The sequence below is a fragment of the Macaca thibetana genome, chromosome 3, assembly GCF_024542745.1.
Source record: "Macaca thibetana thibetana isolate TM-01 chromosome 3, ASM2454274v1, whole genome shotgun sequence".
NCBI classification, from domain to species: domain Eukaryota; kingdom Metazoa; phylum Chordata; class Mammalia; order Primates; family Cercopithecidae; genus Macaca; species Macaca thibetana.
In genome coordinates this window covers 8,617,942-8,642,847 of record NC_065580.1, presented here as the reverse complement: position 1 = coordinate 8,642,847, position 24,906 = coordinate 8,617,942, and the positions used below count along the sequence as shown (strand labels likewise).

At 43.6% G+C, this 24,906-nt stretch overlaps 3 protein-coding genes across 3 annotated transcripts in view; 2 read left to right on the top strand and 1 right to left on the bottom strand.

Annotated features, from left to right (window-relative positions):
- Positions 1-24,906, bottom strand: part of RARRES2 (retinoic acid receptor responder 2) — a 647,965-nt gene that overhangs the window by 423,573 nt on the left and 199,486 nt on the right. The window lies entirely within an intron of this gene.
- Positions 8,838-15,441, top strand: GIMAP5 (GTPase, IMAP family member 5). Its single transcript, XM_050785907.1, has 3 exons — positions 8,838-9,433; positions 12,654-12,702; positions 13,980-15,441. The coding sequence occupies exons 1-3, from the start codon at positions 9,392-9,394 to the stop codon at positions 14,858-14,860; spliced, it is 972 nt and encodes a 323-aa protein (XP_050641864.1). The 5' UTR covers positions 8,838-9,391; the 3' UTR covers positions 14,861-15,441.
- LOC126951638 (BET1 homolog) lies at positions 15,859-22,933 on the top strand. The gene has a single exon (XM_050785944.1). It carries the CDS (start codon positions 21,470-21,472, stop codon positions 21,824-21,826), a length of 357 nt encoding a protein of 118 aa, XP_050641901.1. The 5' UTR covers positions 15,859-21,469; the 3' UTR covers positions 21,827-22,933.

The following is a 24,906-nucleotide window of genomic DNA, read 5'->3' as shown; positions in this document are numbered from 1 at the left end:
CATAGCAACAACCCCAACCCAGTTCAACTCTTAATTAGATTGACTCACCTGAACACTAACAGCCTGACAGAAGAAGAGGCATAACCATTCTAGGTATAAATACTGTTTATACCAATTACTTTCCTACTATGCATATTTACAATTTAAGAAAATTATAATATATTCAGAAAAGCAAAAGTATAATAATCCATAATGAAAGGACAAAACAATCCACAGAACCAGACTCAAAAATAATCCAGAAGTGGGACAGGGACTTTAAAATAATTATGATTACTATGCTAAAGGATGAAATGAAAAATGTAGACAACATGTAATAAAAGATTAGACATTTCAACAGAGAGATGGAAACTATAAGAGTCAAATGTAAATGCTGGAAATTAAAAACATTTTATGAGACATGAAGTATTCCTTAGGGGTTACATCAGTAGACTTGACACAGTTGAGGAAGGAATCAGTGAATTTGAAAATAAGTTAATAGAAATCGTTCAAACTGAGCAAAAGGAGAAAAACAAACGAGAGAAAACAATATATAGGAGTTATGAAATTATATCAAGCAGTTTAACATACATGTCAGAAAAGGAGCATGGACAGAAGAAATATTTGAAAAGGTAGTGGTTAAGACTTTTCTAAAAGTATTGAAGGACATCAAACTACAGATCCAAGAAACAGAGAGCTCCAAGCAGGGTAAACACATAACAAAGCAAAACAGAAAATCTAGACATTTTATACTTAAACTGTTGAGAATCAATGATAAAGAGGAAGTCTTAAATATAACTAGGGGAAAAAGACATTATATTAGAGGAATAAATATTAAAATTACAGCTGATTCTTTGTCAGAAACTACAATTCAGAACACAATTGAATAGCATCTTTATTATACCGAAATACAAAAAACTACCCAGAATATTCAGTCAGCAGAAATCTTTCTAATATGATGGTGAAATAAAGAATCTAACTAACAAAAGCTGGAATAATTAATTATCAACTTATCTTCACTATAAGAAAGGTTAAAAGAAGTTTTTCAGGCAGAAGGAATGAATATGACACCAGACAGAAATTTGAATCTACACAAAGAAATGAAAAGCCCTAGAAATGGAAAAAAAAATACAAATATAAAAGAAATTTCTTTTACATTGTATAGCTCTAACAAAAATAGTAATAGTGTATTAGGGAAGTTATAAAATATGTAAAAGCTTACAACAATAATAACACAAAAATGGGAAAGATGAATTGCAAGTACACTATTGTAACTTCCTTAAAATATATGTGAAGTGGCCTGAAATTTTTATAGGTAGATTGAATCCATTTAGATTGGTTAAAACCACAAGAAAACCACAAGATTCAACCATATGCTATCTAAAAAAAAATGCACTTTAAATATAATGACTGAATTGGTTTCTATTGCTGCATAACAAATTACCACAAATGTGAAAACTTACAACAACACACAATTATTACTGTGGATCAAGAGTTGATATTTTTGGAATGTTTGGCCCCTCATTTCTCATGTTGAAATGTAATCTCTAATGTTAGAGGCAGGACCTGGTGGGAGGTGTTTGGGTCATGGGAGTGGATACTTCATAGAAGGGTCGGTGTTGTCCTCACAGCAGTAAGTGAGATGTAGTTATTTGGAAGTGTGTAGCACCTCCCCCACACCTTGCTGTTACTCTCATCGTGTGACATGCAGGATCTCCTTTGTCTTCCACCATGATTGGAAGCCTCCTGAGGCCCTCACGAGAAGCAGATGCCAGCACTGTGCTTCCTGCACAGCCTGCAAACTGTGAGCCAAAATAAATGTCTTTTATTTATAAGTTACTCAGTCTCTCATATTTCTCTATAGCAATGTAAAAACAGCCTAGCACAGGAGTCAAGACATGGCTTAGGTGGATCCTCTACTCAGGGTTTTGTGAAGCTGAAATCAAAGTATCACCCATCCTGCCATTTGGAGCTCAGGGTCCTTTTCCAACTTCATTCGGGTTATTGGCAGAATTCAGTTGTTTGTGGTTGAAAGACTGTGGTTGTGGGTAGATCCTAGAGGCTGCCCCTCTCCATATATTCATAGGCAGTTTAAAGCATGAATGTTTGCTTTCTTAAAATCTGGAAGTATCTCTTGCTTTTAAGATTTCTTTTAATTAGGTGAGACCTACCCAGAATAACCTCCCCTTTAACTAATGCAAAACTAGCTGATTAGAGAACTTAATTAAATTTGCAAAATCCCTTCACTTCTACCATGTAAACCAATCATAGAAATGGCATTTTTTCTACTCACAGGTCTTCCCACACTAAAGGGGAAGAGATTATCCAGGGCATGTATACTAGTTTATGGAAATCTTGGAGCCCACCTTAGAATTCTGCCTATCACAATCATAGAGATGGCTTAAAAGTAAAAGAATGAGGAAATAAACATCATGAAAACACTCATCAAAAGAAAGCTGGAGTACCTACATTAATATAACATAGATCTGTAGTCTACAGAGCAAGGAATATTGTCAAGGATAAAGATGGACGTTACATAATGATAAATGTGTTAATGTATCAGAAAAATATAACAATCCTTACAATATTTGTACCTAAAAACAAAGCTTCAAAATACATGAAGCAAAACTAAAGAAACCAAAAAGATACATAGACAAATCCAAAATTACACTTGGATACTTTAAACCTTATTTCTCAGTAATCAATAAAACATGCAGACAGAAAATCCATAAGAATACGGAAGGTGCAAGACTGGATACATTCCCTTAAGTTCAGGAAAAGGCCAGAATGTCCCTCATTGCCACTCCAATTTAATGTTTTGATAGAGATCCTGCCAGTGAAAGGAGGCAAAGAAAAGAAATTAAAAGCACACTGATTGGAAAGAACATAATAAAAACTGTTTTAATTGCAGATGACATAATTTTCTATGAAGGAAATCTCAAAGAATCAAAAAAAATTCTAGAACTAATAAATTAACAAGGTCAGAAAATACAAGGTCAACATACAAAAATCAATTATATTCTTGCATACTTGTAATGAATGACAGGAAACTGAAATTAAATCATCAATGCCATTTATAATACCACTAAAATTATAAAATATTGGGATTAATCTAAGCTTTTTACAAAAACTGCAAAACATTGATGAGAAAAATCAAACAAGACCTAAATAACTGGAACAATATTATACCATGTCCATGAATCAGAAGATTCAATATTATTCAGATATCATTACTTCCAAATGAATCTGTACAGTCATGCAATCACAATCAAAATCTGGAAGGATTTTCTTATATATTTTTCAAGCTGATTCTAGAATTTATATTTAAAAACCAAAACCATTTTGAAAAAGAAAAAAGAGAATTTCCACTTCCTGATCACAAGATTTATATATAGCTGCCATCATCATAACAGTGAGGTATTGGTGAAGATCAGACATAAAGATCAATGTAACAGAATACAGTTCAGAAATAGAGTTATATGTATATGATCAATTAATTTTTGAAAGAGCACCAAAGTAATTTAATAAAAAAGGATACTCCCTGCAAGATAAGTTGATGGAATAAAAAATTGGGCATACATTTGCAAAAAAAAAACTTGATTTACATCTCACACTATATACTAAAATTAACTAATATGGTCTTCTGAAAACCATTTCTCTGGACTGCAGTCTCCTTATCTGTAATAAGGGGGAGAAAAGGACTAGTTTAGATGATCCCCAAGATTCTTCTAGCTCTCACCTTCTGTGGCTATGCCTTTTTCCTTTCCTTTCCACACAACTCAGGTATTCACTGGGTTAAACTCAAGTGGCAAATGTGTGCATGCAGGTCTCCAAGAAGCTTATGGCAGCACAGGATATAGTTTTCATAGAAAAGCCATAGGAGGTATGACTTCTTATGTTGTCACTGAACTGATTCTAACACTTCTTGTGCAAATCAACTCCCTTCACATGTTCAGCAGAGGAATTAGCTTTGCCTCCACTTTTTATCATTGCTCTTGCTGTGATTTTCCTTCTCTGAAAAAGCAAATATGCAGTCACTGTGGTCCTTGCTCAGGTTCCCAGGACACAGAAGCATCCCCAGGCCACGAACCTCATGTCCTGGGTCTAGGAGAACCTGGCCCTGATAGAGACCATGGAGCAGCTTGAGAATACTGCCTGGGGCAGAATCTGACAGAATCTCCTGACTGTGTGTAAGGTCTGATAGCTTCAGGAGGGGAGGAACCAGATATCTTGGGGTGGGATATGTTAAAAGACAATGTGCACCCCAAGAAGCCTGAGTCAGTCCTACAGATGTGCCTGTTGGTAACTCTGATACCTCATGATGTCAAATGTCAATAGTAATTTCAGACAGAAGGAAAACAAGACCCAGACAGCACAACTTGGTATATTATACTTTTTTCATCAAAAGTAGAGCTTCCCAACTTTTTCATGTTGATGTCCACGTGGTAACATTTGTTACAGCATAGTGTGTAAACAGAAGAGGCTGCCCTCAACCTCAGAGGCAACTGATCTCAGACCTTGAGCCACCTTGGGGTTTTGAGGGGCTCTTTGTCTCCCCTCTGAGGGGTGAGGGGGAAAATATCTCAACAAACCTATAATTGATTGACAGCTCAAGGGCCAAGAATTTCCAATGTAATGACTCAAAAGGAAATCAGCCTGGTGAGGGTATACCTCAGCAAGCTCAGAAACATTCGTGATAGGAAGGTATCAGCTTGTGGATCCCAAGACGCTCACCGGAGACATTCAGTTGCAGGTGATAATGTCAGGGTAGGGGAGGGTCTCATTAGGCTTTCAGGAAAGTCCACCCCACTCCAGATGCAACAGGAGCAGTCCTCCAAGGTGCCAGCCAGGAAATCTCCAGGGACCTTGTCATCCCATCTGGACCTCATCTAACCCATCCAATAAACAACTAGAGGAGAGCATCAGGGCATGCACTCAGTCCCTGCTGTTCCCTCTTGGCCTTTTGGGCTAACTAAATGGGTGAAGAGTCTACTCTAAATGCAATGCTACAGAATTAGACAACCAGACATCAGCTACCCAGACAACTCCAGAGGTCATGATAAAAAGCTCTTACACCTGCTCTAGGTGCTGTCCTGCCCTGACACCTACATACTCTCTGCTTCCTTTAAAATAACCACTTCAAAGGGCCCCTTCCTCACCTCCTGTCAACCTTGATCACATGTCCAAGTTCTACTCCACACTTCAGGGCTTTCTCCTTCGAGTTGGTCCGTTTTGACCTCCTTTCTTCCCCAAATCCTGCTTAATACATTGTCTAAAACTGTGCTTTCATGTATTTTTTACCATGACCCTCAATTTTTTACTGCTTCCCAGAACTTACATACACTTACATTTTGTGTGATTAATTTTGATAGTTTCTCTTCTGCTCTATTTCATTTTTTAATGCTCTATAATGGGGTGTATGAAATACACTTGTCCAAAACATTCATTTAGGACCCTTACTCATTGTCTTTCATTCGCGTAAGTCTTGTCTCTGTAATAAGATTTCAGATTCCTTAAGAGGGTAGCTTTTTGTCTGCTTCCCATGGGTGCTGTCTGGACTTACCACCCATTGGGTCTAGTGTGCAAAGGCTCAGGAGAATAGGGTAAATTTGCTTTAAATATGCAATATTTAGATACTTAGAGTGTACTTCATGGCAACATTAATCCTTCCTCCATGTTGTGTGTCAACTGTGGGCTCAAATAGCTGCCCCTTTTATTGACCTGGATGTTTCTGAATCCTCAACTCTACCTCCTGGACTCACCCCTAGATGATTTCTGCCCCCCGCCCCCCACCCGCATGAAGCCTCTTCAGCAGGTGTGGTCTCTGTAGAACACCCTGATCCAGGAGGCTCCTTTTCTCACCTCCAATTAGGTGCCCCTGACCTGGCCCCTCTCAGTTCTGAAAAGAGTAGCTATGACCTTGTCCAGAAACAAAGGAAATGATAATGTTGATAATACAGAAATGCCTGCATTTTAATACTTTTTTTCAGCAACTTTTACCTGCTCTTTGATTTTCCTAAGAACACAATGTTCTAAAAAAGTTCCAAGAAAGAACTTTTTTTAGAGTGACTACAGACAAGGAAGAGAAATCACACTTCAGCATTTGGCTTCAGCCCCTCCCAACTCTGGCTTGGGGTTTCATTTCCACATTTCCTACTAGTCATGTTCATGGGAGACCTTCGTGGAATAGGGTGAGATGATGGATGAAGAGACAGAGGCAAGACGGTGAAAGAGAGCAAGCATGACTAAGTGTTAGGAGACCATGTGGTGACCAACAGGCTCAATTCGACTGGGACTAAGGGGTTTCCCAGGATGTGGGCCTTGTAGTACTAAATCCAGTCAAATTCAGGGCCAGTTGGCCGGTTGGTCACCTAGGACCTCAGCCCAGAGAAAGTGGTAAATGTCGCACCACCTCTTTCCCTTATTCTTCCTTCCTTCTTCATCAGAAGGCAATAATTGTCTATCTTCCATTTGAAACAGAAGGTCCAAGGCGTGAACCCTGAGGTCCTTGAATCACTCCAAGTTGATAGGGAAGGTGGCTGCCCAAAATGTCTCTGAGATGGAGCTTTGGCATCTCCTTAGCTTAATAAAGCTGATTCTCAGGGCAGCCTACAGGTATCTACCCTGAGATGGCTACTGCACTCAGAACTCCAGAAACTTCATCACATAACTAGAGCGCATGAGTTGCAACTCAGCGTGCCCAGTTCTGTGCACCAGGGAGCATCGCAGAGCGAGAACAGGGATAGCAGAGGTGGCTGGGGATGGATAGAGACCTGCTTTCAGCAATGATTCATCACATTTTGTACTATGTCAGGTTTGGTAGATAACTGTCTCTGTCCAGGCTGAAAAGGCATTGAATTTGGTGTTGAACAGAAGGATAAGGAAAATGGACATTTCCCAGGTGTCCCAGGTTTCCTGGGGGTTTGTTTGTTTGTTTGTTTGTTTTGCAAATCTGAACAGAGGAATAGAGAGGGTGTGGGAAAAGGCACAAAGAGTCTAGTTTTGGAAATACTTTCATATCTGGATATATATGAATTTCTACAGTCCTGCTTTCTGAAAGTAGCTACCTAAGATTATTCTGCTAGCACTAAATGTAACTACAAAGGGGGACATGAGGGAACAGTTAGAGCATTTAAGTCATATGTTTTACTCATTTATTCGGTAAGTATTTTTGAGCACTTTTTAGGGCTAAGTTCTAGCAAGATCCTGACCTGAAGACAGTCCCTGGCCTCTATAAAGCCCACGATCTCATCCAGAAAACTGATAGAGACCAGTTAACACATTTCATCACTGACTCTCTGAGGTCTCTTTGAGCCATAAGAGGAGCCTGGGAACTACTAGAGAAAAAAAAGATAAGACTTAGAGACCAGAACTCAAAGCAGAAAATCTGTCCTTAGCTGGGGTGCCAGAGCACCCAGTTAAGTGGATAAATATAATGTTTGCGAATAGTTCAAACCACAAGGAAAGAAGAGAGGGAGTTTGAAGATGTCACTAGAATGAAGTGAATTTGCTACATTGATAAGAATGGTTAGCATCGGTGCCCCTCAGTGTCTGTAAGATTTTGATGTGAACTCTGTCCATCAAATTTTTTAGGGATTCCAGGCAGTTGCTGGGGGAGTACCTGGTCCCTATCTAATAAGGGTGAAATCCTGGTCAGATTACAGCCCACTTCCTGCCCTGCTCTGCTCAATTCACACAAATTATGAGTGCTGACTAGCTTGAAAGTCCTTGAAGAATTTAAGTGTAAGGACCAATAAAAGTCAAATATAAGGAAAAAATGTTAATTCTCTTTTCTGGGGAAAAAACAAAGTGGAAAAGAATTACCCCTCCCTTCTTAGAGTATTTTATTTAGAAAGCTTGTAAGTGTGAATTCTTTCTCCACCCTTTGTAATGCAATATTTTTAAAAGCTGTTTGACAGCCCAGGACTGTCTTAAGAGCACCTGGAAGCCATCCCTTTGAAACGCAAACATCAGGGAAGGTAGCGTCCCCACCTCCCAGTCTCCGTGGGAAAGCAGGGGCCTAATTTAGGAGCCTAACTTAACTTCGGTAGGAGCCTGACATCTGCCAGCACCTTTCTGAGTTGCAAATCTTCCTCTTGCCATAGAGGATATGAGAAGTTTCCTTTTCCTCTGGAAAAAGACAATTAGCTAACACAGATGATTACTGAGTGAGTTTAGGATGAACTATGTATGACAAAGGGTACTGTCAAGTCCTCTTACTTGAGTACTAGTTACGGTTTAGCTTGAGAACACATGCGTAATGGGAGGCACCTGCCTGGCTATATGACCAGGTGACATCCCTCTCCGTCTTTGCAATCTCTTCCTGGATTGTCTGGGATCCAGATCACATTCTGGTTCAATGCACGTTCAATAAAATTGTTTTCTTTCTCTTCTGCCTCTGTGGAGAGGTTTTCTAGGCTGGCAGGGGATTGTTTAAAATTGTTTTACCCATCAAGTCTTAGACAATTGTTATGATATGACTGTAAGCTCCACTTCAAATGTCAACAACGAGGGATGTGGGGATTCTCTTGGCCCTGATGGCCCTCTGCCTACGTCCCATTGTGTTCTCCATCTCATAATTGCTTTATGTCCACTGCTCTAATCTTAAATGGCAATCAGCTTTATGTCCACTGCTTTCCCAATCAGTTCAAAAATAGAGGTTCTATCACCCTGCTTTAAACCCTTACCAGATAAACTGACACGTGGACTCCACAATGTCCCCACAGGGAGGGCTCCATCACGTGGCAGACAGCTTGCCAGGGTAAGTCACAAGCCAAGAGTCAAACCCTGCGAGGGCTTGTTCTGGTCCTCTGTGGACCAGAGTGCCTTTCTGATCCTGGTTAGCAGAAGCTTTCCAGAAGCAGAGCCTGTGAGAAGGGGCCCAAGAGTGCTGGGAGGAGCAGGTGCCCCAGTGATGGGTGCTGAGGGCAGCAGCTGCTGCCCAGAACTTTCCAGTCACCAGGGGCCTTTTCTGAACTTGGAAGTGGGAGAGTCTGTAATTCCCTTCATATTTCCTTCTTCCAAATACTGCTTGCTTGAAACAGTCAAAAATAAAAAGGAAATAGGACGGGGCACACTGTCCCAGGGCAGGCTCATGACAGGAAGTGGCCCATTAAGGAGGCAGCACATCGCTGCATTCGGCTGGTTTTCAGGGGCTTGTTCCCAATCAGTTTCCAGCCAATACTAGGGTGTCCTAGTCCGCAGGGGTGTGGGGGGCACACTCCATAATCTCTACTTTTCTTTTTTTGCAGCTGAGTCATGGAGCTTTCAGCCCCTGCACGTGGCTCCTCCTTAACTGCATCTGCTCAGCCTCCCTCAGCCCTGTGAATAGCCTCCCCACACACAGACCACAGAGCAGGGCTCTCTCTGCTGTCACTTCACCTTCCTGAGAGAGGACCAACTGGCCAGAGCCTACATGACCGCCACCCTGGAGGACCGGGCACAACAGCCATTTCTGGTAAGGAGAACTGGGTTTATGCTCACAGAGACTTGGGAAATCGGAAAGATCACAGTTTGGTCACAGCTGTTCATTTCTGACATGACCTTGCACAGATCCCCTCACTTCTGGGTTCCCTGGTCAGTAAAACGGGGCAATGGTGGTGAGTGTTGCGGGCATCAGCAGGTGCACAGCTGGTGGAGCACAGCCTAAAGAATCTGCGCCTGCACTCACAGCCCAGTCCCGGGCAGCGGGCTTTGCTGCCCCATTGCCCATTACTTAGCCAAGTCGATCTCCATGAAACTCTCAGGGAGTAAGGCTGAACTGATCCTCTCACCAGTGGGACAGATGGGAAAACTGAAGCTCCTAGAGGGTAATAGGCTTTCCCCGTCTCCCCTAGCATGCTGGGACATTCTTCTCAATTTTACCCTCCTAATTTCTCCTGTCTCAGACCAGCCAGACACGCACTATGTCTCAGACAAGCCTGGGAGCTAAGGATGAATTCTTAGGGCTCCCCAGGGCAGTGTAGGATATTTTCCCACCCCAGGAACCTCATGTTCCAAACAAGACCCCTGAGTGGACCTTTTCTTGTGACTTTCAACTTCTGAAAACTACCCCATGCTCCCCTAGATTTCCCACATTTTTCCTATGAAACCCTGCAGGATGCACTGTAGGGAAACAGGCTCATGTTTGGGGCACCTGCAAACAATCCCTTTGTCAGCCAAACTTGATGTGAGAGACATGCCATGGAACCACAGTGACCAAACCGCAAAACACATCATTCCAATACCTGGAAATATATGGGTTGGGGCAGACGGGTGAAGGAAATACTTATGAACAAAGAAGACAAGAAGTGGTTTGATCTTTTCTAAAATAGTATGGAAGAGGCTGCTTTCTTGTGATTTGCTAAAATAAGCTCTTCTCATGGTAAAATCAGGTTCATGCAATTTTCAAATCAGAACATGCATTTTGTTCATTTGCTTCACCCTTTTCCCTGAGCCGGACCCTCCTACCGGCTTGCCAGTGGCTGCTACTTTCTTGCTTGCACACTGCCTTCCAATCTCTCGTGACCTTTGGTCTCATTTGTGGGACTATTGGTAAAATTTTTCCTTTGGAGAAGATATCTGCCTTCATTCTCAATTCCCCAACTTTTGTCTGCCCTGTAGACCAACACGTATCACTTTCCTTCAAGCCTACGATGTGTCCACCACGCTTTATTCAGTTATTTTATAATCTTCTCCATGACTCATTTTAGCATTGCCATCAGTATCCTTTCTGACTCACCTGTGAACACTTTGTTATTTGTTAATATCTGCCAAAAAATATATTCCTCAATGCAGCCTGATCCACTCAGAGAGATTGGATTGGGAGAGCTATTGTTGCTGCTCATTGCCTGACATAACAGAGTCTGACTGGCTTTTGTGACAGGCAATTGGCTATTTTAAAAGGAAAGACCCCAATTCAGAGAAATTCCTGCCACCAACAATTTTATTTTTGAATAATCTTTTATAAGAAATGCACTCAAGATTTTGCAATAAAATTCTGTGTGTTGGTTTTAGGGTAGGCTTCTAGCTGTCCAATTAATTTGTCTCCTTACCAGGGGGTGGCAGCATTGTACACATGGTCCAAGAGGTTTGCTGACTTTTTTGGAATAGTCTCTTTTTCCGCCTATGGAATCAAGGACAATACACAGGCAAAAGGAGCCATTTCCTGATGCTAGCTCCATTGTAAATATGTGACCTTTGGCAGGTCATTTAATGCTCAGTTTCCTTGCATTTTAATAGAAATTTTAAGACCAGTCTTGATCACATCACAGGGAATTTGAGAGAGCAATTAAAATAAGAAGGATGAAATAAACTTGAAAATTATAAACGTCTGCACAGAGGTTTATTACAATTACGATGTTCATAATCAACATCATTACCACTGTCCTCTTGACCCTTACCACATCATTTTATTGATTCCAAACCTCAGAGGATGTCAGGGAACTGGTGCTACTTTAGCAAAAGCCAGAAGCACAATTTACCAGAGACAAGAAAGGGTGTAGGAGAGAGAATACTCTTCTCTGGGCTTAAGAAAAAGAAAGAAAGGAGAGAGGGGAGGGGGAAGAGAAAAGGAGGAAGAAGAGAAAGAAGGGAAAGGGAGGGAGGCAGGAAGCTGTCTTAATACATTCTGATAATACAAAAATAGATTGATTGACCTAAAGGCCAAGAAGATCCACTGAATGAATAGAAAAATGTGGAAAAGATAGAAATCACAGAAGTTATTAAAAATGGAAGTTTATAAATAACCAAAATAGCAAACCATGAAAACTGTTTTTAATTTAATGATAATCAGTAAAATATAAGTTTAAGTCAATTAAGACATCCTTATTTATGCCCATAAGGATGACAGGAAATTAAAAGTGTAATATTACCAAGTGCCTGTCAAGATCTGGGGACTTCTTATAAATGGGTGGTGCAAATAGGAGTTAGCACGACTCCCTGGGAGTCATATTTGGCAATATCCAGTCAGGTGGAAGATATACATCCCCAATGCTGTTACGCAGTGCTGGAAACCCAGAGCAGGAATGAGTTGTTCTTGAATTTGGCCTGAAGTTGATTATTTCTCTTCAATCACCTCACTACTTCCTCTCCACCAACTGTCAGGATGGGAAGGTGGTCATACCAGTCCCCCTGCACCATTTCCTCTCACGTCAGTTCTTTGTGTCCCTGATCCCCACTTCCACCCTCCCATTGGAAAGTACCTTGTAATTTCCTCTCCGCCACTGGAATACCCATTTGACACAAAGACTTTCTAGGACTGGAAGTTTCCACTACTTCAAATAAATCAATCTTATTTATAGCAAGGCAATTTTTTTCTCTATTCTGGTAAGTTTGCCTAGTGTAATTTCAATTTTTTTTAACACTCACTCTTTGTTCCATAGAAGAATGCTTTCTTCATTTCATGCCTTTCTGGTTGGGGGAGATAATCAACTGATTTGCTTCCAAATATTTCCTGATTTTCTGTTAAGTTGAGGGGAGGGAAGCAATAGTGCACTATTTTAGCATAACCTAACATTACCTGGTTTGCTTAAAGTTATTTACAGATGTTTCAAAGCAAAATATGAGTTAGAAAATTAGTGATGGAAATGGCTCATCTGAGGATAATTATTCTTAGATGTCTGAATTGAGGTGCTCTCAGACTCTACCAGTTCGCATATGGACATTTGCTTTTTATCCTTTTCCTGTTTTTATTCCAGGAGAGAATGGAAGGATTCCAGAAGGGCAAATATGGAGCTATGGCTGAAGGTAAGAAAGTCTTGAAGTTCTCAAGAGCCCCAGATGCTTGGGAGAATCACAATTCTCTCCCCACTTACCCCCACCTAAAACACAGTGGCAGAAACCCATTCATTTTAAATGAAGAAGATAAAGGCAACCATCATTTTTTACCTCGCCATACCTCTTGTGCCTAATCGAACAACCACACACACACACACACACACACCCCATAGTGTGATGCTCTCCCTGCACCAGGTGTGTGGGAAATGTGGAAAGGAAACCAAGTCATAAGTTGAAGGGTCTGGAAGCAAATGGTGAATATGTTTTCTCTTTCTTTGTCTGCTGACAGCTCAAAACAAAACAACAAAAAAGGTCCCCATAGGGATTTAGCCATTGTGCTTGCTACAAAACACCACAGAATAACTTAAGAAAAGGAAGAACCAACCCAGAGTGGGAGGAATAAAATAATAGATTTTTAAGAGCCTAAAGTGCACTTTGAATTCATTTGGGCTCCAGAAATCCGCAGGTTCTCCCCTCTTTGTGCCTTGAAGATTTTAGCTCCTGCCACAGTGTCACCCTCTCCAACACCACTTCTGCTATAATTTCATGTGCTTCCATCAGCCACATAGATTAGCTTTTCAACACACATGCTTCTATTGAGCTTACGTTCTACCTTTTTGAGCCATCCACCTTAGGGTCATCTCCCAGACGTTGCCCTAACATTAACTACAACCTACGTCATCTCAATTTCAAACATTTCACTCCCTATCCAGAGAGCACAGACCCAGGGACGGGCAGCTGACTCCCGGCAGGGGTCACTATAGATCTGCCAGTGGAGACCTGCTTGACCCTCAAGGCTTGGATGAATGTGTGGAGTGTGTCTATACAAGTGTGGCTGGAAATATGTGGGTGAAAGAGAAGTAATTGTATTTTCTCACTTGTAACTACTCATCCCCTCCCTCCTTCTAATAATTCTCCATGGATCTGGCCTAAACACCATGCAGGGGAAAACACAAGGACCATTTTCTTTCAGGAAAGCTCTATTTGCCACAATCCAGATGAAGTGCTTAATGCATCCCCTTAATGCAACAGTTCTGACTCCTGGCTGTGGATCCAAGCATGGGCTTCCAGTGAGGCTTTTTACATGCAAGATTCACCTACAGTTGTATGCACACTTTTATACGCACATCAACATTTCTGTCATTCTGGGGAGGAGGTTCATAGCTTTTATGAGATATCCATGAACAATGACCTAACATTCTTAAGGATCATTAACTTGGTAAGACACAAAACTTCTTTTTCTACAGGTAGATCAGAAGATAACTTGTTTGTAACACCACCGGCATTGAGGATTATCCTAGTGGGCAAAACAGGCTGCGGGAAAAGTGCCACAGGGAACAGCATCCTTGGCCAGCGCATGTTTGAGTCCAAGCTGGGGGCCCAGTCAGTGACCAGGACGTGCCAGGCAAAAACAGGAACATGGAATGGGAGGAAAGTCTTAGTGGTTGACACGCCCTCCATTTTTGAGTCAAAGGCTGATACCCAAGAGTTGTACAAGAACATTGGGGACTGCTACCTGCTCTCTGCCCCCGGGCCCCACGTGCTGCTTCTGGTGATCCAGCTGGGGCGTTTCACTGCTCAGGACACAATGGCCATCAGGAAGGTGAAGGAGGTCTTTGGGGCAGGGGCCATGAGACATGTGGTCATCCTCTTCACCCACAAAGAGGACTTAGGGGGCCAGGCCCTGGATGACTATGTAGCAAACACAGACAACCGCAGCCTGAAGGACCTGGTGCAGGAGTGCGAGAGGAGGTACTGTGCCTTCAACAACCGAGGCTCTGGGGAAGAGCAGAGGCAGCAGCAGGCAGAGCTCCTGGCTGTGATTGAGAGGCTGGGAAGGGAGCGAGAGGGCTCTTTCCACAGCAACAACCTCTTCCTGGATGCCCAGCTGCTCCAAAGAGCTGGAGCTGGGACCTGCCAGGAAGACTACAGGCAGTACCTGGCCAAGGTGAAACGGCATGTGGAGAAGCAGAGGCAAGAGCTGAGGGAGAATGAGAGTAACTGGGCATACAAGGCGCTCCTCAGAGTCAAACACTTGATGCTTTTGCATTATGAGATTTTTGTTTTTCTTTTTTGGTGCAGCATACTTTTTTTAATTATTTTTCTGTTCATCTTTCATTATATTTAAATCTCTGGACCCTGGAGCACTTCTAACGTATCACCCCATGGAGTCATTGTTCTAATAATCACCAATTCAGACTCGGATCCTCATGGTCTGTGGAGCAGCTGCGTGCTGTCTGTGCAGCTCCCATTTCCCCTTCTACCTTATAGACTTGGAGCTGTGTGCCTCCACTCCAAGGCTGCCTGGCTGCTGTAAACATTATCCCACTCTCTCTGCCAATGACTGCTTCAGGAACGGGCCTGAGATCCCATGCAGGTCCATGATAAGTGAGTAAAAGTCTGCAGAGGTGGGGATGGAAGATCTCTCCTTAGATAGAACCTATCTTTGTCCCTGGCATTGTGGGGTCTGGGTGTGACGCTGGGACTGTCAGCAGCTTTGTGCTGCCAACCTGAGGTTGAAGGCAGTACCTCAGAGCAGCACAGACAGTGGGGCCACCTGAGCCCTGAGCCACCAGCCCTGCAGCCTGCCCCATCTCTGCATTTCCAGTTGTGTTAGCCAATAAATTTCCTACTTATTTAAACTATTTGAGCTCCGGGTCTCTTTTACCTGCATTTTAAAACATTCAAAGTAATGAAAATTTCTCCACATTCCTTTTTATCCTTTCAATCTGTTGGAACTTCCCAGTCTACATGCTTCCTTTGAGCATCCAGAATAAAGGAACATCCAGAATAAAGGAACAGGGTCGGCTTTTCTTGTTCCTAAAATTAGGAAGAACCTCCTGCTCCTACTGAAGTGCTTGCCACAGAGTGGACATTCCCTGAACTCTGAGTAAAGCAAAACACCTTCAGTTGGATTGCATTGACGAATGGGAGTGGGAAAGGGTCAAGGAAATGGGGTGCCCTCTATGCAGGGCTTTCTCTGTGCTTTCTTCTCAGTTTGGCCAGGGGCCCAAGAGAAACATAGCTCACATTTCAGTGCTCTGCAAGGAATCACTTTGGCAAACGTTCACACATGAGAAAGGTTAACCAAACCCTTTCTCCTCCACTGTAAAATGTCCTTGGATCAGCTCTCCAGCTCTATTTCTTTGGAAGTCGATGTCCACAGGGTTGGGGTGGGGGGCAGGCTGTTGGCTGGGTACCAGGCAATCCTGCTCACCATGAAAGTGATTCCTTGTTAGTAGAGGGAGTGTGGACCAGGTGACCCGGGAATGGGCCATCCCCCCACTGGAAGGAGGCTACTCTGGCAGCGCCGCTCTGTAATGCTTTCTTAAGATCATGGCTATGTCCATCAAGAGTGCCTCCCTGGAGGGAGGGAGAGCCCAGACAACATGTACTGGACCAGTTTCCGGAGGCTTCAAGGTCACAACACTTATGTGCAGTCTTTGCCTCCCTCAGCTCAGCCCACTCCTCCTCTGCGGGGCTGCTGCAGTGAAGGGAGCCACATTTCAAAGTCACCCAGGACAGAGGTGAGTTCCCTCCCGATGTTGTCATCAGTGACCACACCGCGGGGCACCTCCTTAGCTCTCCCGAATCTGTCCTGTCCATCACCACTGCTACTACTGGAGTGCAGGTGCTGATTTCCTCTGAATGTTATCCCCGTCTCCAGGCTTATACTCATACAACCCAGCTGCCTCTTGCTGCCACCTGATCTTCCCAAGATACACCAACCTGCTTAGAAGCCTCTGGCCAGGATTCCAGGAGGCACCCTCGAATCCTGAGAATGAGGCCCAGACCCCCCATCCCCACCCAGCCCCAGCTCCAGCCCCCCATGCACCCCTCCTCCCGTGTGCTGACTCCCATCCCATTCCTTAATTACATGCCCCTCAGCTCCAGTGACTTCCCCCAAGAGGCAAGGATGTTCCCAGTCAGCTTAGCATCTCTCCGTCTAGGAAGCCTCTACAGAGCCTGCCGTGGTCTCCTTCTTGCTGACATTGCTTCCGAAAGAAACCTTTTCCTACAGCCTCACTCTTATGTGCTTTCATCCCTCCACCCCACAGTCCCCTGGGGAGCAGAATCCTGTTATTTTTTATCTTACACTCCTGGTGCCAGGCATTGACCCTGACCCTCAGTACTAACGTCATAAATGTCTGTGAAGCTGGACTGAATTAAATCAAGCTCATTGGAGCAGTTTGGGAACACTGCATTGAGGAGGTGGTCCTTGGTCTGAGAACTCAGGGTTCCCAGGGTTTAGGGAGCTGGCACACAACACACTCCCTGCACATGTCTGGAATCAGTTCTGTGCTAGAGGATGCAGGAGTCAATGCCATGGAACCAGACATGGAGCTTCATTGCCAGAAGCAGAGCTGGAGGATGCTGCTAAGGGGCATCACAGCCGAGCACCTCAGACTCACCCCAGAGTAGTCACTTGCCCATCCAGCCATGGCCTCTCCAGGACGGCTGCAGGTCTCCCTTACCGAACACAAAGAAGGTGTGGTGGAGGGACCCAGGGACTTCCTCTTCATCTGATTACCTGTTTCCACTGAATTCCCAACCTGCCCATACTTGAGCCCCATGTCTGCCTTCTTCTCTTTACTGCCATTGAGATGGGGACCACCACCCTTTCCTCAAATTCCCACGGACATCACACGTCACTGTCCTGGATGGTACTGAGTTTGGGGTTAGAGATGTGGCATTGCAGTGCAGCCCAGCCAACAATGGGAAATCAGTGAAACAGATGATAGCCCTCAGCCTAAATCTGGCCCGCCACCTGTTTTGTACAGCTATGACCTAAGAGGGGTGTTTACATTTCCAAATGGTTGAAGAAATCAGAAGAAAAATAACATTTTATCTTCACACATGAAAACTGCATGAAATTCAGAGTTCAGTGCTCATGAAGTTCCAGGGATCAAAGCCTTGCACATCACTTACAGTCTCATCCATAGTGGCCTTTGTCTATGCAGCAAAGTTGAGATAAGTAGCTGGGACATCTACCATATAGTCTGCTGAGCACAGGTTTTCTGCTCTCTGGCCCTAAAAACTCCTGCTCCAGAACATCCCAGGTCCTGCATTTCCCAGCTGCTCTCCTTGCTTTCCCCAAGGCAGGCCCCATCCGGCCACTGCAACCCCTTGCTCTCTTTCCCTCAAGTCCAGCTCCTTGTCCTCCAGCCTCCTCCACACCTCCAGGGTCCCCTACTTGGTTCAGCAGATTGACCTCGCCATCCTTGCTTTCTGAGGTGGGGGCAGGGCATCATCTTTTCAGCCTGCGAATAAATCTGAGCATATCTATGAATAAAGTAAGGAATTCTGCCAGCAGCTTGTCTCATAGCACATTTCTCCCCTGGACATCAGGAATGCAGAAAGCAGGGCCCAGGGTGAGACATTCTCAGACCCTTGTAGCCAAGCACCTTTCTTCCTGCAAGCCACCAAATATTCCAGGGCCATACCCAGCCAGTTTATGATTTACACTCACAAGTTAACAAAACAAAACAAAACAAAAACTCGTTTTTCTTTTTCTTTCTTTTTTTTTTTATCTGAGACAGAGTCTCACTCTGTCGTCCAGGCTGGAGTGCAGTGTCTCAATCTCGGCTCACTACAACCTCCACCTCATGGCTCAAGTGATTTTCCGGCTAATTTTTGTATTTTTAGTAGAGACAGGGTTTCACCATGTTGGCCAGGTTGGTATCGAACTCCTGACCTCAAGTGATCTGCCCGCCTTGGCCTCCCAAAGTGCTATGATTGCAGGCATGAACCACCACACCCAGCCAATATTTTATTTATCTAAAAGCACTATGGAAAATTGATGATATGTCTGTTGCAAGGAAGATAAATTGGGAGTGAAATTCTGTAAAAAGCAAGCAAAGGGCTGTAGACACATAAACAGAGATGGCAACTCTGGGAAAGAAAAAAGGCAGGCTGTAGAAATCACCTAAAATGCTCAGTGTCCACAAGTGATACACAAGTTCATTAAAATGGCAAGAAAAATCAAACCACATGTGATAAAAAGGCAGACATGACAACCTAAGAAAGCATCTGCTGTTTAACTCTGGAGAGCACTTTGCATGGCCAGTTACTCTCATCCTCCCTCAGCTCTCACCTCTGCTTCTCCACCTGCTATTCCACACTGGCCAGGTACTGCCCATAGTCTTCTTGGCAGGCCCCAGCCTGCCTCTCTGGAGCAGCTGGGCATCCAGGAAGAGGTCGTTGCTGTGGAAGGAGCCCTCTCACTCCCTCCCCAGCCTCTTGATCGCAGCCACGAGCTCTGCCCGCTGCTGCCTCTGCTCCTCCACGGTGGCCCGGTTGTTGAAGCTGTAGTATCTCCTCACACACTCCTGCACCAGGTCCTTCAGGCTATGGTTGTCCATGTTTGCTACATAGTCATCCAGGGCCTGGCCCCTAAGTCCTCTTTGTGGGTGAAGAGGATGACCACATGTCTCATGGCCCCTGCCCCAAAAACCTCCTTCACCCTCCTGACGGCCACCATGTCCTAAGCAGTGAAACGCCTCAGCTGGATCACCAGAAGCAGCATGTGGGGCCCCAGGGCAGAGAGCAGGTAGCAGTTCCCAATGTTCTTGTACAGCTCTTGAGTCTGGACCTCTGACTCAAAGATGGAGAGCGTGTCGACCACCAGGACTTTCCTCCTGTTCCATGTTCCTGTCTCCACCTGGCACGTCCTGGTTACTGACTGGGCCCCCAGCTTGGACTCAAACACGAGCTGGCCGAGAATGCTGTTCCCTGTGGCACTTTTCCCTCAGCCTGTTTTGCCCACCAGGGGGATCAGCAGCAGCAGTGATCCTGGAGCCAACCTGCCTTGTCCTCAGCCTGTGAGAGTGGGTGAAGAGTGAGTATGTAAAAACTGCATTCTGAGGTGGAGGCACCAAAAGACAGAAGGCAAAGGCATCTAGAGGCACTGGCACCCTGGGTCAGTGAGGACTCCACAGCTCCGCTCCCATCCCTGACCCCACGTACAGAGAATGGAGGGACTCACACAGTGTTTGTGGGATTACCCAGCTGGCCAGAGCTCCAGGGCTCTTCCCCTTTGGGACTGCTGAGCTCTGCCCCTTTCTGGCCTTCCCTCGATGCACTTCCCACCCTGAGGGCCTGGGGTGGGGCCAGGAGGAGGCTGTTTTCTCCGCCACTGCATGGTCCATCTCATGCTTTCTCCCTCTCCCATCCCTAGTTGATCTCTATTTTTCACGATCACAGAGTTTTATTTGGAAAATCTTGTCCTCACTGAAAAGAGGATGGCAGTTAAGAGCTTAATATGCTGTATTTCTGGGGGTAAATGTGTTTTCTTTGTCGTTGGTGAATACAGTCTTGTGCCTTTCACTGCCAGGTGGGAAGTTTGCCCCCCAGTTCTGCGTCTACAACCCTTGACCTTTATAAGAGCTTTACCAAGTGCAGCTCCCTTGCCCGTGCAGAAGGCACCTGCTCCACCCATTCGAAGCCCTTCTATCTTATCCTAGAGGGGAAAACATACATGGATTGTTCACACTGGAGGCGGATGTGATATCCAACACAAAGCATCACATTTTACAGATGAGGAAATTGAGGCAAGAAAAGAAAACCCTGCTGAGGTCACACATTATTTAAGGGATGAGCTGAGACTAACACCCAGGTCTGCTGACTTCAGGTATTCTCAGCAGTAGCCTGGGCTTCCTGCTGAAGAACATACAGACAGCCCCAAAATGCACCACAAGCCTGCGTTTCCCAGCACCTGTATTTAACATACAGGCAGCCCCAGAATGCACCACATGCCTGCGTTTCCCAGCACCTGTATTTAGCTAATGGGAGGCGGTGAATGGAAGGCAGGGAAGGCTGATGGATGCTGTCCACCCAGATCAAGAAAGTCAGCAATCATTTCCAACTGAACATCTGGCTGTCATGTGTTCTTGTCCACTTTTAGGGTCTCAGGGTTGGTACCCAAACTAAAGTGTGCCCGGCAAAGCATCCCCCTTTGATAAACACACAAAAGAAATTCTCCCCTATGTTTCCACGGTGATGGTGGTGCAAAGGGTGACCAACCATCCTGGTTGACCCAGGCCTGCGAGGATTCCCTGATTGAAGGACTTTCAGTGCTGAACTGGGAAAGTCCCAGACACACCAAGATCAGTTGCTTACCCCAAGAGTAGGAGATTGTCATGGGTCCAGGTTAGGGGTGGGGAGTAGGGGCATGAACATCCAGTAATTGGAGAGAAGAACTGATTTGTTGGGCTCAGATTAATGCCTTATGCTACAGAGGATTGGTGCTTCCCTATTCCTACCTCAGTCTTGGACCAGTCACTACCCCAGGGGCACTTCTCATCAAGCCCCCTCACCTCCTTGCACTGTTCCCACCATACCTTTCCTCCTACCTCCTACCTCCTACTTCCAGTGCTCAGGTAGAAAATCCACCCAGGCCCCACAGAAGAATGACTTCTCAGGCTTCGCTACTATGAAAAACCTATACAACCCTTTCCAAAGCAACATGAGGACCTTGCTGTGTGCAAAGTTTCAGTGCGTTGCCTTGTAACAGGCTCAAGGCATTAATGCTAAAGAGTGAGTCCCTAATTGCAGAATTGCGGAGCCTATGCCTGGTCAATTGAAAAAATACTTTTTGGACTGATGTCATGGCACTTTAGGGGAAGAAGTTAGTGTTCCACAGGGCCCTGGTACTGAAGATGTGATCCAGGTCACCCCTAACTCTTTCCCACTCACCCAACCCTCTTGCGCCCACCTTTTCCCTCTCTCCTCTAGCAGAATGAAGCATGCAGGCCTGGGTGAAGGAGTACCTCCTGGCAACTCTGGGAACGATGGCTATGCTAATAGTGGGTATAGTGCCTGTGAAGAAAAAAACAAGAGACTCACTGAAAGTCTGAGAAGCAAAGTAACTGTTATAAAATATTTTTCCATTGAAATAGGCCATGAAGTTAAAACCCAAAATAAATTATTAGCTGAAATGGATTCACAATTTGATTCTACAACTGGATTTCTAGGTAAAACTATGGGCAAAGTGGAGATTTTATCCATAGGGAGCCAAAACAAAAAAGCTGCTGGGCTCTACAATGCTGTTTTATTTATTTGTCTTTTTTTGTCATTTATTGGATTAGTAAACTGAGGTGATGCAAGTAATTGTGAATTTGGAATTTGTTCCAATTTAATGACTTGGTGTACCACCTTGATAAAAATCAGCACCAAACATTCCTAGTTTTCAAACACTATGGCATTTTTCATTGAAAATTGCTGCACGTTTCTTGTTTTATAAATGACGTTAGATACTACAGTGCTCTTTGAATATTGTCTGCTTTTTCTTTTTCTTTTTTTTATTTTAAGTTCTGGATTACATGTGCAGGATGTGCAGGTTTGTTACATGGGCAAATGTGTGCCATTGTGGTTTGCTGCACCTATCACCATGCCACCTAATAGCCTGGCATGCATTAGCTATTTTTCCTGATGTTCTCCCTCCTCCCACCCCACCCTCCCCGACAGACCCCAGTGTGTGTTAGTCCCCTCCCTGTGTCTGTGTGTTCTCATTATTCAGCTCCCACTTGTAAGTGAGAACTGGTGGTGTTTGGTTTTCTTTTCCTGCATTAGTTTGCTGAGGATAATGGCTTCCAGCTTCATCCATATACCTGCAAAGGACGTGATCTAATTCCTTTTTATGACTGCATAGTAATCCACGGTGTATATGTACCACGTTTTCTTTCTCCAATCTATCACTGATCAGCATTTGGGTTGATCAAATACTGTTTCTTAATGACTTATTTTGGCCCCTGTCTTCAGGGGTAATGAGACTGTGTGGCTCCCCCAATTTCCAAGTTGTTTTTCTATTGCTTGCTAATGATTAAACAGCATTGTAATATTCTGTTGTTATCATAAAAGTAGCTTTATGTCCCATGTAAGGAAACTTTTAGTGAGAGAGTAACAGAATGCCTGAAGAGCATGACTGTGAGCTCTAGAAGTAGTCAACCAGTTTGTGATAGAATGGTAACTGAATTTTCCCAACTGCATCAGCTGTGATGACGTGCTCCCTTTTCCTCCTTTAGTTAGTTAAAATCATAGGCTGATTTCTTTTTACCTATAATCTCCCTAATAATTTTTGATGATAGTGACCCCTCACTTCTCTATGCCCAAAAAACTCATTCTTTAAATAATGCTTGTCATGTTGGCATAGTTCTAATAGGGACCAATGTACATGTGTATCCGTATAGTTATTGTTTTATATTAACTTTATAAATTCTGTTGACTTGGCTTATAATAGTTTTATGATTTTTACTATATAGGTAGGATTATATATAGATTATCATTTGTGACAGAATAATGTGAAGTTAAGTAATTACTAAACTCTAAATGGAAATTGTATTCAAGAAACTCAGGCACTGAACTTGAAGATAAGAGTACTGTCGCTTTAATCCAGTGTATTTGCTTATGGAAAGAAAAACACAAAGGCGGACTTGAGTAAAAAGAAATATTAAAATATTGTTAAAAATTCTATATTACTACTATTTTGGAATTTAACCATTTATAGTCTCCAAAAATAAATTTTCAAATAAAATATTTTTATAAATAAAAAACGCTTTTTGGAATAAATCAATTTTCTAATGTTCCTTGGGATCATGCCACATATGATGGTATCTAGCTCCTTGCCCCCCAACACAGACACAGTTCAATTGGCCAGTGATTACTTTAGCAGGGAAAATAAATTAATAAATAAATAATTTTGGAATCATTTTCATGGAAGTACTAAATAAATGTCAAAACTCACTTTCTATGAGGTAATTCTCTAGTAATTTCTTTGTAATTGAGCCTGAGGGTATTTTTAACACCAGTACTGCCTCCTGGAATCTCTCTATTCTTTAGCCAGGTCCCATGGAAGCTAATCTAATCTGGTTGCAAAGTCTGTCCCACAGTACACACAATTCAAATAAGAGTTATCCACCCACAGCTCTGATGACACAACTCAAGCCTTGCCTTTACATCCAAGCAAGTGCTGATGTTTTGGATAGAAACCAAAGCACTTTCTGTCATCTTGTAATCCATGAGAGGGCCCTTCAAACTGAGTGTGATGGTCATTCTTATGTGTCACTTGGCGAGGCCATAGTACCCAATGGTCTAACCAAACACTAATCCAGGTGTTGCTATGAGGATATTTTGCAGATGTGGTTAAAGCGAAGTAAGGATTACCTTCTGTAACATAGCGGGAAATCACCCAGGCAGTTGAAAGTCTTAAGGCAATAACCGATTTCCCAGAGAAGGAATTCCACCTCAAGGCTGCAGTGTCTACTCCTGGCTGAACGTCCAGCCTGCCCACCTGTACCACAGATTTTGGACCTGCCAGCCCCCGAAATCACATGAGCCAAATTCTAGAAATAAATCTCTTACTAGATATATCCTGTTGTTTCTGTTTCTCTGGAGAAACCTGACCAATAGCTGATTATTTCTACTGATACTCAGAGAAAGAGCAAACCTGAACATAAATCTGTCTTTTTGGCTGGGAGTGGTGGCTCATCTCTGTAATCCCAGCATTTTGAGAGGCCAAGGTGGATGGATCACCTGAGACCACGAGTTCTAGACCAGCCTGGCCAACATGGTGAAACACTTTCTCTACTAAAAATACAAAAATTACCCAGGCGTGGTGGTCCATGCCTATAATCCCAGCTACTCAGGAGGCAGAGGTGGGAGAATTGCTTGAACCCAGGAAGTGGAGGTTGCAGTGAGCCGAGATTGCAACACTGCACTCCAGACTGGGAGACAGAGTGAGACTCTGTCTCAAAATAAATAAATAAATAAATAATAAAAATAAAATAAAATAAAAAACCCAAAAACCTCATCTTTCCAAGGAAGATTATTTTCTTTTCAAGAATATTTGGGTGACCTTTTTAAAAGATGTGCTTGCAACTTACAGGGATATGAGGGCCTCTTCAAGGAGAACTACAAACCACTACTCAATGAAACAAAAGAGGACACAAACAAATGGAAGAACATACCATGCTCATGGATAGGAAGAATCAATATTGTGAAAATGGCCATACTGCCCAAGGTAATTTATAGATTCAATGTCATCCCCATTAAGCTACCAATGACTTTCTTCACAGAATTGGAAAAAATTACTTTAAAGTTCATATGGAACCAAAAAAGACCCCGCATTGCCAAGACAATCCTAAGCCAAAAGAACAAAGCTGGAGGCATCACGCTACC

Excerpts from the sequence above, each read along its gene's own strand:
- GIMAP5 (XM_050785907.1), top strand. The coding sequence starts at position 9,392 with ATGACCGCCACCCTGGAGGACCGGGCACAACAGCCATTTCTG. Across the intron at positions 9,434-12,653 it reads GGGCACAACAGCCATTTCTG|GAGAGAATGGAAGGATTCCA; the intron begins GTAAGGAGAACT and ends TTTTTATTCCAG. Across the intron at positions 12,703-13,979 it reads ATATGGAGCTATGGCTGAAG|GTAGATCAGAAGATAACTTG; the intron begins GTAAGAAAGTCT and ends CTTTTTCTACAG.
- LOC126951638 (XM_050785944.1), top strand. The coding sequence starts at position 21,470 with ATGAAGCATGCAGGCCTGGGTGAAGGAGTACCTCCTGGCAACTCTGGG.